We start from the raw sequence: 14,057 nt of genomic DNA, 5'->3' as shown, positions 1-14,057 counted from the left end.
CCAATTTAAAGACAAGTAGTAAGGCTGCTAAGTGGTGACGTGGATAGAGTTATAGGCCTAAAAGCAGGAAGACTCTTCTTCCTGAGTTTCACTTTGGCCTCAAACACTTACTAGCTATGCGACGTGGGGCAAGTCATTTAACCCTGTCTGCCTCAGTTTCCTCATCTGTAAAATGAGCTGGAGAAGGAAATGGCAAAACACTCAATATCTTTGCCAAGAAAATCCCAAATGGGGTCATGAAGAGTTGGACGGGAGAGAAAAATGACTAAATATCAACAAGTCACAGGACCCTCATTCTTTCACTTACTTTCTCCGCCTCTTCTGCAGTCATCTTTTATCTTATCAATTTGCTTTGCCAAATGAATGATACAGCAATGATAAAGAAATGCTTAGCTGGCTAAAAGGGAGCATGTTCTCACAAGTGATGCTACCATATCACACTACCCCTAGCCAAAAACAAAACAGAACAAAAACAATAAAAAAAAAAACCAGATTCCCTGTCCAGCTGGACAGTGGCTGACAGATTACATGCATTATATTTGGAAATATTCTAACCGTCACATCTCTTTTTAGGAAAAAACTGAGTTGTGTTAAGTGTATTTTCCTTGAAAAGAGGCATGTAGTAAAAGTCTATACATATCAAATAGCCACTTGTAGGATGGTTAGTTCAATATTTTGTAGGTAATAATAATCAGGTAGAGTACTGATTTTTTTTTTAGCATATGCAGTACTTGTCATGATTTTTTTAATGACAATAGCTGTCTCTCCCCATCTACCTAAAGCTAATGACGATATAATGATGATGATGATGATGACGATGATGATAATTCCATCCATAAACTTATACTATAGATATACAGATTCCAAGATTGCCAATGCTGCATCTTTCACTTAAATAAGAACTAAAATTCTAATCTAGTGGATTTCTTGGCTTCTCTGTGATTCTGAGCTGTTATGGAACTATAGGTGGAGTCTAGCAATTTTGCACAGGTATATTTAGCTTTCACTGGCCAGACTGTTCTTAGGTCACGGTAATTAGAAGTAAGTTCAGAAATATATACTTCGTTCTCCCTTAGAATGGCAAGGAGGAGAGCCCATCACTTAGTGTTCCTCTTTTACTGAAGGAGCAGGTTGACTCAGGGAGTTGTATCATAACTGATTTAATATATTTAGCATTTTGAAACTCTTCTGCCTAAAATATGTTAGCAGTGTCTTCTTAGTATTCCTGTATGTACTGTCTCCCAGTGTACAACCCCTAAAACATATACACACTCACATGCTCACACACACACACACACACCCCATACCTCAGAAGGAAAGTATAGTTTCCCATACACATTGGAGATATTCCAACAAGTGGGTGAGAGGGATGTGAGCAAGTGTGGACATGTGGGAAAGACTTTATTCACTATGTTGAGTATGTAATGATTGGGAATTCTAAAGCATTTTCTTTTCCTTCACGGCCCAGATCTATATATAAAAATCCATATTTGTAGGAAGGGAATTCAATTAAAATGAAACAGAGAGTTTGTTTTCTGTCATTTGTACTTACTTTTGCAAAGCAGACACACTGAATTCTGAATGAATGAAAACAGATTGTTTTTTTGCCCCCTCAAGCTCCATCTGATCCTAAGAAACTTTGTGGCCATGTTTTCTATTTTATTTTTTCCCTCTTTGTCTTTCTGCTCTGTGTTAAAAGTCGAGTTGCCCTTTCTCATTTGTTGATTATTTAAGAAACTTCTAAGAGCAAAAGCAATGGTACATCACAGGTGTTCACCAAAGATTTCAGTGACTATCCTTAGAAGAAACAGGTTTATACAAGCCCCTTTCATAATCAGAACAGAGACTAGGTTGCTCAGGTCAGACTCTCTCTATCTTTCTCTCTCTCTCTCTCTGTCTCTCTCTCTCTCATTCTCTCCTTCTCCCCTCTCTCATTCTCCCTTTCTCATTCTCTCCCTCTCTCCTCTCTCATTCTCTCTCTCTTTCTCTCTTTCCTCTTCATCTCTCTCTCTCCCTCCCTTCTTCCCTCCTGCTCATGCTACTGCCAGAGTTATGTTTTTGGAAAGGATATTAGAGATCCTTTAGTCCAACCTTCTCATTTTACAAATGAAGAAAATGAGGCTGAAGAGAGGCCAAAGAATTTGCCCAAGGTCAGAGTACCCATCTGAGTCCTGCCATGAGTACTGCCAGATGGAGGAGATTGGGATGGGATGGGGGGGAGGGGGCGCGAGAAACAGAGGTGGAGGAAAGTCGGTATTTTCTGAATAGTGGCCAGATTTGGTCAAAGCCTTATTCCTGCCTGTGACAGCTAGAGAAACTAAAACAAAGGGAAGTGAATGTCTCAGGAGCTTAAGTGAGACTGAGAAATCGGGAAACCTTGAGTGGAATCATCAGGCATCTGTTACATTTGTGAACCAGTGAGCCTAACCTTAGCTAAGAGAGGGCTCGTGACCCACCTGCGTGAGAGAACAGGAAAGCCAGTCCTAAGAGAAACTGGATGTGTTAAAATACCATTGCCATCAATCACTGAAAGAACCTGAAGCTCCATAAAAGCCACCATCCACCTCTCCATTCACCTGTTTTTCCTAATGCATTCAAGGTGAATGTGTGGGTTCCTTGTCTTAAGGGTTTTCCAGATTTTAAAAAATTACTAGTACAAGGACTTGTGACTAAATGTGTTTTATGTGTTTTGCATGTTCCTTTAAGAAAAACTTTTTAGAAAATATTTAAAGAAATTTTTTTAGAAAACATATATTTTGTTCATAAGACACAGTAGAGCATGGTGGATAAAAAGTTGACTGGCCAGGCAGGTCTGGGTTCAAGTCTTGCCTCCAACTCATACTGGATCTGTTGTCCCCTAACCTCCCATTATCCTAGGCAACTCTCTGAGGCAGGGGTCTTTGAATTTGATGGTGTTTTTTTTCTTAATTTTGGTCATTGTGATTCAGCATAATTTATTTACTTTGTAATCTTGTGTATTTTTAAAGCATGATTCCGAGAAGGGGGCCGTAGGCTTTACAGAGTGCCAAAGGGGTCACAAAAACGCAACACACTCAAGAACCCCTGCTCTAAGACTAAGCTGACAAAAAGGGTTTAGATTCTGCATTAGTAGGAAGAGTTCTCTTTTCCAGGAGTTCTCCATAGCAATGAAATCCTAGATCCAGTCCCTACCCTTATGCTAGGATGCCTAAAAGACAAAGGTATTGTTTTCTCTGTCCATACCTGAGTGTTTCAGTGCCTCTAAGATCTCAGTCATGTCATTGCCTCCATCACTCCGCCACCCATCCACCTTATTATTGTGAAGTTCTTGTCCCCGTGCTCCATAGGTCCCCCAAGTAAGGTCCATCCCATATTCTGGAGGCTGTCCTTTAGATAGTTTTGTAATTCATGGGTACCACCACCTTCAAGAAACTCCCATTCTACAGTATGTAGAAGACACCTTGTTGGAGCATCTGCTGTCGTTCACTCTTGCTACCTGACCAGCTTGTCACCTTTTCTGTTTTCCTATTTCTTTGGTGATATACCTTATGGTCTTTCTTCCTCACTGATCAGGAACAGAAATATGTCAATGGTCCTTAGTCTCACCAACGTTAGCTTCACTGACATTGAGGTCACCCACAACTTTGATTCTTTAGTGATTGTGAAGTTTCGAAATAAGCAACTATATAGCGTCACCTGAAGAACCTTTGTATTAAAAAGGTGCGGGTTTGCTCCAAGGAACAGCTTTGGGTCATCAGAAGAACTGTGCTATTTTCCAAATTTTTCCTCTTCAACTCTGGCATAACTCATTGCTTATCAATAGTCCCTGTACTAGATATAAGTACTGCTACAATAAATAGACTGGCTTTACAACTACATGTCCTTGGGTGGACAAGTGGCATTTTTCATGTATGTAATTTTCCTGTACAGATTGTTAGGTCAATCTTTTTTGAATAATCCTCAATATCACAGAAAAAGCCCTCCAGTACTTTGGGGTTTGATGCAGTCAGCACAATATCATCTGTAAACAGGGGTATCTATCTAAAGGATCCATTTTTTTTTCACTTGGACTCTGTGTAAGACATCATCCAGGTCAGAGACTAACATTTTTTTCGAGGTTACATCCAGTAAAGGATGTAGAGAAGGAGTCGTCAGGTAGGTAAGAGGAGAACCAGGAGTGCAGTATCCCAAAAACCTAGGGAGAAAACAGCATCACAGCATCACAGAGGTGAAGAACAGTGTCCAAGGCTGTAAATAAGTCAAGGAGAATGAAGATTGAGAAAAAGTTGGATGAGATTTGTATGGTGCTTTGCAACCCTTAAATGCTAAGTAAATATGAGGTTTTATTTTTTATAATGCATAAATTGTTTTACTGCTTCTAATCACTGCTCTCATCATCAATTACATTCATTCCTCTCTCTGAATCAATTCACACGGGTCTTCCCAATTTTCTCTGAAATGGTGAGTGTTGTGATTTCCTGTGGTGCAATAATATTCCATACCCTAATAATATTCACATACCATAATTTCTTAGCCATTCTCTAATAAATGGATACCTCCTTAATTGACAAGGTTTTGGTTTTGGTTTTTGCTACTACAAAAAAAGAGCTACTATAAACATTTTGTACATACAGGACTTTTTCCTTTTTCTTTGATCTCCTTGGGGTATAACCTAGTAGTGATATTTCTGGGTCAAAGGGTATGAATGGTTTAATCATTTTGGGGGCAGAGTTCTGAATTGCTTTCCAGTAACACTGGTCCAATTCACAGCCCCACCAACACTGTTTTAGTGTGCCTGTTTTCTAGCAGCCCCACCAACAATGATCATTTTCCATTTTTGTAATCTTTACCAGTCTGATGAATGTGAGATGGAACCTCAGAGGAGCAGTGCTAGGTATTGGGCATGAAAAGACAAAAGATGAAAAAAGTCCCAGGCTTCAAGAATGGAGTAAGCATTTATAAAGCGCCTACTATGTGTTGGGTACTACCTTAAGTGTTTTATACATATTAATTCATTTGGTCCTCACAATAACGCAGAGAGATAGGTGCTATAATTATCATCATTTTACAGTTGAGGAAACTGAGGCGAATAGAGGTTAGATCACTTGTTCAGGGTCACACACCTAGTAAGTATCTCAGGTCACATTTGAACTCAGGTCTTCCTACTCTAGACCTAGCACTCTGCACCATTGCACCATCTAGCTGCCTCATAGGATGTAAGAAGCTTACATTCTACTGGTCTTAACAAGCATAAGACTCCTTGTTGAAATATTTTGTTCTACATGGCAGGCTGTTCGCTACTATATTGTTTTTGTTTTGTAAATCTATTTTTTAAAAATTTTATTATAGACAAATACTAAAACTTAAATACATAATAGGAAAAGAAAAGGAAACATTATAAACTTAAATATAAAATAAGAAAAGAAAAAAATGTCACGTGTGCAGCAGAACGTAGGAGAGGATTCAGAATATGTAGCGATAACCTCATTTCAAGAAAGCCTAGATATTAAATACCGTGTGTTAGGTGGAAAAGGTGTCCATCTTTTCTTTGCTTCCTTGTAGGTTTTCTTTTGTTCTCTGCTGTACAGTTTATACGTTGTTCTTTTTTGTCCCCCTTCCTCTCCCCTAGCCACCACCCAAGGCTACAATTGAGCATTATGGATTTATATATGGGTATTGATATATACACATATGTATTCATATATACGTATGTAAACATATACTTTTCCTAAGAGAGTCTACTCCCAATCTTGTTTTTATGTTTCTGTGTAAATCTAAATGCACATATTTCAGCTATATTGTGGGTTAAATTGGTTTTTATGGAATCTGACCAACAGTTATACCATTTTTTCATTAAGTAATTCTAAGTTAATAAACATTTTTCAAGTACCTATTATGTACAAGGCTCAATGCTGGACCCCGGAGGCACAAAGATTAAGTTGCTTATATTCTCCTCAGTGGGGGGACAGGGGGATTTAATCTTTTTCCACACATAACTAACTATACAAGGTAGGGTGTGATGGGGACAAAGGAGAGGTCCCTTTTAGCTGAAGACATCAGGCAAAGCTTCATGGAGGAGGCCTCTGCATTGAATCATGAAGTAAGCATGATTTTGAAAAAGAAATGGCATGAGGAATAGTGGTGGGATCTAATATTAGATATTATAATATCCAGTTTTGGTTATAATTTTTTCACCACATTATTATCAAACAGTATTGTTAAGGGAGAAGTGTAAGGTCAGAGGAGAGTGGCATATTAAATTCAGGGCACAGGCTAGTAGACCAGTTGGCTGGAATTTAGAATATGGGATGACTATGTGAACAAAAGTCATGTCAGATAAGACTAGAAAGTATGGTTGGAACCAAACTGGAGAGGTTTAAACACCAGGCCTACAAGTTGGTATTTTGTTCAATAGGCAGTGAGGAACTGCTAAAGGTTTCTGAGTGAAGAAGTAACCTGTGCCTTAAGAAGGTTTTGGCTTCTGCCTAAGGGTTGGGTTGGAGATGGTGGATGGGGGCTGTTACAATAACCAAGGTGAGACCTTCTGACAGAAGGTCTAAATATTCGACTGAATGTATGCACAATGAGATTCCAATATGGGATTTTATTTTGCTTGACTATGCTTATTTATTATAAGAACGTTGTTTTCTTTTTTCAATGGGGAAGGGAAGTAGGTGGGAGAGAGAGAAAACAAATGCTTCGTCATTGAAAAAAATTTTAATTGTCAAGTGATCTGTTTGTGGAGTTGCTTAGTAAGTGGGGGCTATGGCAGGGGAATACTTTCAGATTCTGTTTGTGTTGTCAAAGTAGGCTTGTCCGCATTGGAGATCTCAAATCAGAAGGATATTAAATCATACTAAACTGGAAAATGGAGGCTGGTAGGAAATGGCCAGTGTTAAGTTAATTGGGGGGGGGGGCATCCCTAAACAAAATAATTCATTACTTCTTCCTTAACCTCTTTTAGTATCTGTCTGCCCCAGGTCAGAGTTTTAACCAGGAGTTTAACTAAAGTTTTGCTTCATGCCCCAGACTTTTCAATCCCTCATAACTTCTCATCAAATGTCACTATTAGCAGTTATCCATCAGAGTTATTCTAGTTACATCTGCTGGGGAGGAGAAGATGCACTTCTAAGCAATGTAATGATGATAAGCAGGCTTAGATACTCATGGAAATTCATGCTGTAGGAGTTCAGATACTAATTAATCATCACTAGCAATCTAACTGGCCTCTTAGCCAATCAGCTAGACCACATTACTTCGGGGATTTATCAGTCAATCAACAAATGTTTAATATGCTTTAAATGTGCTTAAGCACCTACTGTGTTCCTGCCACTGGGGATTCAAAAAAAAAAGTGAAGTAAGGCCCTGCCCTGAAGGAGCTTCCATTCTATTGAAGGAAATATGTTCATATCAAAGTATAGACAAAATCAAAGCGAGGTAATTGGGCAGGGGCTACCAGCAGCTGGAGGAAGAAGGCTATTATAACATTAAATAGTAGTATATTAGGTTTTGGCTATAAAGAATCCAAGACATTATTCTGAAGCAGTGTCATTGTGAGTCCTTACAGCATGGCATACTCACTGAAGAGGTATTTCAGTTCAGACAGTCCTTCTGAAGCCTTTCAGACCACAGGTCACGGCCCTATCCAACTTTAATCTTCCTTAGTTTTATCCATGTTTGTAGCAGGAATAACAAGTATTTTATTATTAGAGTCTCTCTCTCTCTCTCTCTCTCTCTCTCTTTCTCTTCTTCCTCTCTTTCCCCCCCTTCCCTCCCTCCCTTTCTTTTTCCCTGATAAAGCTTGGAGATTACAGCGATAAAGACTAGAAAATAAGATAAAAACTGATTTTTCTCAAGAAACTAATGAAGGAGAGCTCACTTTTCTGCCAAGACCAACTCAATCAGCCTGTACTCCTATAGGCCTCTGATGACTTTATCTGAATAATATTTGTTTCAGGCAAGTAAAATGGCAAGCAGGTTAAGGTTACTGATTGATCTACACTGTGGATCAGGCAAACTGATTGCCATCCTCTCCCTAAGCAAGAAATTTCAGACAGCAGTGGACCCCTGTCTCTGTTGTATATCGACCCCTCTTTTATGGTATTGTTTCCACTTCATTAAAACCACTGCTCTGTTCTTTTTTTTCTTCTCCTTCATTCTCCCACCCCACCCAACATGTAGGATGATGAAAGCCTGAAGCACCTTACCCATGAAGAGAAGGACGTCATCCTGTTTTTTGAAGAGACCATTGACTCCCTAGAAGATGACTTGGAGGAAGAAGCCCTTTGTGATAGTGGTATCCACTGTCACTCTCCAAGGTCACTGGAAGAGAGTGCCTCCAGTCACTCTGAGCCAGAGGATATCATTGACTTGGTGAAGCCGAAACCTGAGGACCAAGAAGGGAAATGCCTTCGGCACGTGGCCCAAGTAGCAGGTGATTGTGCAGCATGAAATACAAACTAACAAGGCTGTTTCCAGGTTCCTATTGACTCAGTTAATATTCCTGAGGACTAGTCCCCCCTAATCCCCCCCCCACACACACTTCACCAAGGCTAGTCAGTGCAGAAACCTGTTGAGGCTTTTCAAATTTTAAATTTGTTTTTTTGTATGGATGAAACGTGTATATGATAATTGGATTGTCCAGACAAGCCAGCATCTTGTCTTGCCCCCTGTGATTAAAGAGACATACATGTAAGAAAGTCCCTAAAGGAGCTGAAGTCACAAACAGAATAAGGAGGTGTACAAATGACTTTTGAAATTATAATACATTATATTATAAAAATTAAAAATATAAATATTTTTATTTATTTTAAAAATTAAAAAAATTATAACTTTTTCATGAGAGTTTCTAAATTTTTGTCAAGGATTGGCCCAACACATACCTACCACACAGCACCTTCCAACTTATACCAGATTTATCATGAGGAACAATTGAAAAGAGCTTTAGCTCTGGAATCAGAAGGACCCAGGTTTGAATGTTCTCTCTAATGTTGTCTGTTTGACCTTGGGCAAATTATGTAATCTCCTTGCACCTCAGTTTTGAAATCTGTAATATGAAGGGTTTGTACTAGATGTCTTCTGAGGTTCCTTTCAGCTCTCATTCTGTGATCCGATGCTCCCAGGATGCTGTGCTTCTTTCCATGCTTTCATCCCAGACAGCTTACCCAAAGTTCTCTTGATTGGTTGCCACAATTTTGAAGGTAGCTCTTCACACTTTTTCTTCTTAAAGGAAATTGGGCTTTTAAGAAATGGAATTGTTTACTCTGTACGGAGAATACCATTTCTCTTCTTTGAGGCGGGGAACAAGAAGAAGCATATGGACAAGGAACTCTATATGCCTTTTTCCTATTGGCTGAGAGAGGCCATTGCCAATTTAGAGTATCAGAAAGAGAAAGGTCTACCCCTTCAATACATCCAGGCTCTGTCATTTCATTGCTATAGGTACTGCCTCATAGATACAGATTACCACTCCTCTACAACTTAGTATATGGTCTCCAAGAGTAGAAGAATGGACTTCTTTACATTTAGCAGGACCAGTCCATGAACAATAGACGCCAATCACCACAACTATACTCAAAGGCTGTCTATCTTGGCAGGTCCTATCAGACCATGTGCCCTGTTACTATAGCCTTAGCATGCCATGATGAGGCATCAGATGAGGCATTCCTTTCTATTCTCTCTCATTATTCCCTCCCTCCTCCAGTTGTAGGACCTCAAGAATTCTGGAAGAAAGTTATTGAAGGATGGTAGCAGATAATCTCCCAAGGAGTTATTGCTTTAACTTCATGGTTATTTCTTCAAACTTTGATTTGCCACTGTATTTTAAAACTTAAATGACCTTTTGGGAGAATTTTTACATAAATACTGTTGTGTCTATGTGGACATGTGATTTTTCAAGCAAACAGTTTATTTCCTTACCCTAGTAATCAAGAAGGGAACATGCTGTATTTAGCAACAGAAGAAAGGTGCCTTTTGCAAAAGGGAGTGCCCAAAAGTTCTTTGATAGCAACTTAGGCCCATTATCAAGTAAGAAACCACCATCTGGGTCTTCTCAGAAATGTACTTCTGATGATTACAAACAGACTTGCTCTGCTATTGAAATCTTTAGCTTAAGTACTCAAGGTTACCTCATCTAGAACAAGCTAGAGTCTATATTGAACTGTATAACTGAAGTCGCTTTTAAATAAGCCACTTAACCTTCTAATGTCTATTTCCCCCCTCTATTAAAATGGCAGGCATAGGTTCTGAGTCTCCTATTAATGGACAATTTCAAAACTTGCTGGTATAATAGTTTATATCTGTATCATATAAAATGCTTCACAATCAAGAGTGAAGACCAGGAGAATAACAAGGCCTACAAAGTGAATGGCAAAGCCAAGACTCAGGCCAAGTGTTCTGACTTGAAATGCCATCTTTTTGTTCACTTTACCATCACTAATGTACTGATCCCAGCCACTCTTTAATAAAAGCAGAGGCCAAGGGAACTCAGGCAACAAAAGTGCTTTAAAAAATAGCCCTTAAGACCATTTAAAATTCAATGTAAAGAAATCAGTGAATTTACTTTCACTTAGGAAAATAACTTATGATGGTTTTCTCTTATCTCATTTTTCAGAATCAGAAAGCATGGAGAAAGATAAATTGCCTGCCCTGGAAGACAAAACAGAAGCAGCTGATAGCATTTCATTGCCAGCCTCCACCATTCCTGAAAACAACCCTCCTCCAGCCCCTCCCCTTCCTGTCTCAGCCCCAACATCTCCCAGGAAGGAGCTTCTTTCATCCTCTCCTCCAGCAGAGCACCCAAAACTCCTGCACTCTGTACCCACTCCACTTGTTATTGCTCAGAGGATCTCTGAGAGATGGGCAGGAAATGAGGGCCCATCCCCTACATCCACTTCAGTGGAAGGGAGGTTCAATGGATGGAAGACTAGGACCTTTGCCTCACCATCTGCTCAAAATGGTGAGCACTCCCCATGGCACCGGCATACCCTGGCTTCCCAGACCGTCCCTAAGGTTCATCGCTTCCCAAGCAACATCAGTGTCACTAACAGTGCTGGGAAGGATTTCAATAAGACCATCTCCAAAGCAGCAGTCAATGTCCAAGAACGCAAGGCCCAGGTTCTGGCCAACATCAATGGAGTGGCCTTCCTGGCCCCAGGGGAAATGGAAGATCGGTTACAGAAGAATGAGCCAACTGATCAAAAAAGAAGTCTCCTTCCTGAGCAGGCCACGTGTGATGCCCTGAGCAAGTTGAGCATCATCAGGGAAGCCCCAGGTCCAGGAAAAGGAAAACAACCGAGTATTGATCAGTGTTCCAAGGCTGTACAAACAGAACAATCCACAACTCTACCCAATGGCTACCAGAGTATCCATGAGGCTTTGAAGAGTGAGCCCAGCCCTTTTGTCTCCACTGGCAAGACGATAACATTCCGCCCAGATTCGGCTTTTCCCAACAAGATCACGCGGCAGAATGCTGCCAAGAGTTTCTATGAACATCGGCAGCCAGCTGTCAGCCAAGATGTCAGGAGACGGTCAGGCTCTCTCCCAAGAGCTGTAGGATTCCGCCCCCAAGGCATCACTGTTCAATTTGCTGGCCGGGGTTCCACAGAAGAAGCTCGCCGAGAGGCTCTGAGGAAGCTAGGGCTACTAAAGGAAACTTTGTGATGGATGATGCAGAGAGGGATACTGCAAGAGGAGAGGGTTCTGATGGGCTGGCCCAGTCCGGCAGGATGGTGATAATACTCACAACACTGCTCTCCCCCTTGAAGAGGCAGAGGCAGGAGGGGGAAGAAATGTTAGGGGTAACACAGAGATCCTTTCCCTCACCGAAGATGTCTGGGAGATACTTGGTCTGTAACAAATATAAACACTTAAAGGCCAATACACAACTCCCCATTGCTGTGCCATTTGTGGGGTTGGAGGTTCCAGGAAAACTGGTTCTAGCTGTCATCAAGCTTTCACATTGCTGTCCCACAATCCCCTATTTGAACATTGGTATCTCCCTGTGGAAGATATGCATCCTGCCACACTTCTAAGTCTTCCTTTTTCCACACACAGGCAAAATCCAAGAAATGGAGAGGGGGAAGGAGGTAGAGAACAAACAATAGACCTTTCAAACCTATTGACTTCATGGATTGTAAATGCCATAACCTTTTTTTTTTTTTTTTGGTTGTTTTTATTTGGCATTCTTGAGCCACTCGCTTCCTGGCCTCTTATAATCATCTTCTGTCCTGAAGTACCTGTCTTGAAATACTAGTTCTGACTATACCATCTGTGTTTTTCCTTCTATCTTTTTTTTTTAAGTAAGGCCTTCTGTTCATATTTCTGATCTTTATTGTGCCTGGTATATCTGTTTTGGAAGGGGAGGCTTGTTTTAGCACAAAACATGCACTTACTCCCCACCCCCTGCAGATGAATGTGCCATCTGGGTTGCATGAGAATTTTTTTAAGATTTAAGTAAAGGCTTTATAGTTGTATTACTATAATTTCAGTGTGAAGAGTGGAGAGAGGATGGCGAGGACTTTGATAAGAATGGTGGTTTTTCAGAAAACAAGTCTCGTCAGACTGGGAACACCCACACACACACATTTGAACGCCGCTTCATAACGTTTGATGAAGTCTCCGTTCAGTATCTACAGGATACAGCCTTTTTTTCCCATAACCTTGATGCACTTTTAGCAGTGTTCTATTGGGAATGAATGACACAGAAGAAACCCAAAGGCTATTTGAATGCATAACCAGTTTCTAATTTTGATATGTCCAATTCCTATGATATTTCTGCAGCTCAAAAGTGGCTCTTCTTTTCACACTATTTTCTACTTCTCCCCAATTAAAATGTTCCCCTCCACAAACCCCTCCCCCCACCAAAGAACTGAGGTGTTTTGGGGACAAAAGGGGACACAAAGACCACTGGCTGATTGTATTCCCAGAAATCTCCAAATTTTGTGAGCAGTTATGTAACATGAAGGGTGAGGAAAAGGAACTGACTCTCCCTGATGTATGTCTTGTATGCCAAGTTGTAGCCAAGAACAAGTTTATTAATACTATTCAAGGATGGAATTTTAAACCTTTAAAAATAGATTGGGAGGGGCTGGACTAGAAGACCCAGGCACAGCCTTTTATTATTCTCTTAGCCATCATGGTAGCACAGCTATGTCTTTCCTGTAAATGTTGCTTAAATTCAAACTTTTAAATGTGCTGTGAAGGAAATTTTCCATAGTATTCAACTTGCCTCGTAAATTATATAAAAAGATTGTACTTAAAACCACCAGTATTTAATACCTCACCCCACCCACCCCCCATGAATTAATCTCATCTGTTACGGAATCTGGACACTATTTAAAATAAGCATTTAATTTTCACAGCCTTTTTAATAGTTTATTTTAAAGTTAGCTTTGTTGGCAGTGGATGTCTAAGTGATTCGTCAGAGCCATGTTTCTGCTAATAGAACAAGATGCGCTCTGTTTAATCGTTCAGAAGCAAGTTGAAAAACATTCCATCATTTGAATCTGAGGGGCTTGACATTGCTGAAACTTTAAAGTAATCTGTATTTGTAATGTAACCTCTTGGTGAGGTCTTTGGTTGTCATTCAGTAATGTCACCGAGTTTGAGATGAGTTTTGCTATTTTAGTATATTCATCTTTATGATGTTTCTTGAAAAATAAAGTTGGAGATTTTCTTAAGTCCAAGAGGGTGTTTTGCTTTTTTTTTAAACCAGGGCTTTGAAAGTGCCTTACATAAAGTAGGCACTCAAATGTTCGTTAAGGTTAAAATCAAGTCATTATACTGCTATCAGATCCTCTTTTTTTTCTTTTAACTTATTTATTTTGGTTTGTAATTATACCCACTGTTACTCTGTTAGCTTGAAATCCTGCTTTTTCTATATGTCTCAAAATGTAGCAATCAAAGCTGTATGTTATACGTCAAATTCAAATTATACCTTCTGATGAACTTTATTTTATTATAGGTTATATTTTTTTCTGACCATTTAAGAATCAAACTAAGGCAAGCTAAGTGGTGGAGTGGATAGAGGGTTGTGCCTGGAGTCAGGAGGACTTGGATTATAGTCCGGCCTCAGACAC

At 39.9% G+C, this 14,057-nt stretch overlaps 1 protein-coding gene across 2 annotated transcripts in view; it reads left to right on the top strand.

Annotated features, from left to right (window-relative positions):
• Positions 1-13,664, top strand: part of PROSER2 (proline and serine rich 2) — a 69,662-nt gene extending 55,998 nt beyond the window's left edge. For both annotated transcript variants that reach the window (XM_072653336.1, XM_072653335.1), the window contains exons 3-4: positions 8,161-8,413; positions 10,592-13,664. In XM_072653336.1, coding sequence (XP_072509437.1) covers positions 8,161-8,413; positions 10,592-11,640 — 1,302 coding nt within the window. In that variant the 3' untranslated portion in view covers positions 11,641-13,664. The remainder of the gene's footprint in view (positions 1-8,160; positions 8,414-10,591) is intronic.
• The last annotated feature ends 393 nt before the right edge of the window (positions 13,665-14,057 follow it).

Source organism: Notamacropus eugenii, chromosome 3 (genome assembly GCF_028372415.1).
Source record: "Notamacropus eugenii isolate mMacEug1 chromosome 3, mMacEug1.pri_v2, whole genome shotgun sequence".
NCBI lineage: Eukaryota > Metazoa > Chordata > Mammalia > Diprotodontia > Macropodidae > Notamacropus > Notamacropus eugenii.
This window is presented reverse-complemented; position numbering and strand designations above follow the sequence as displayed.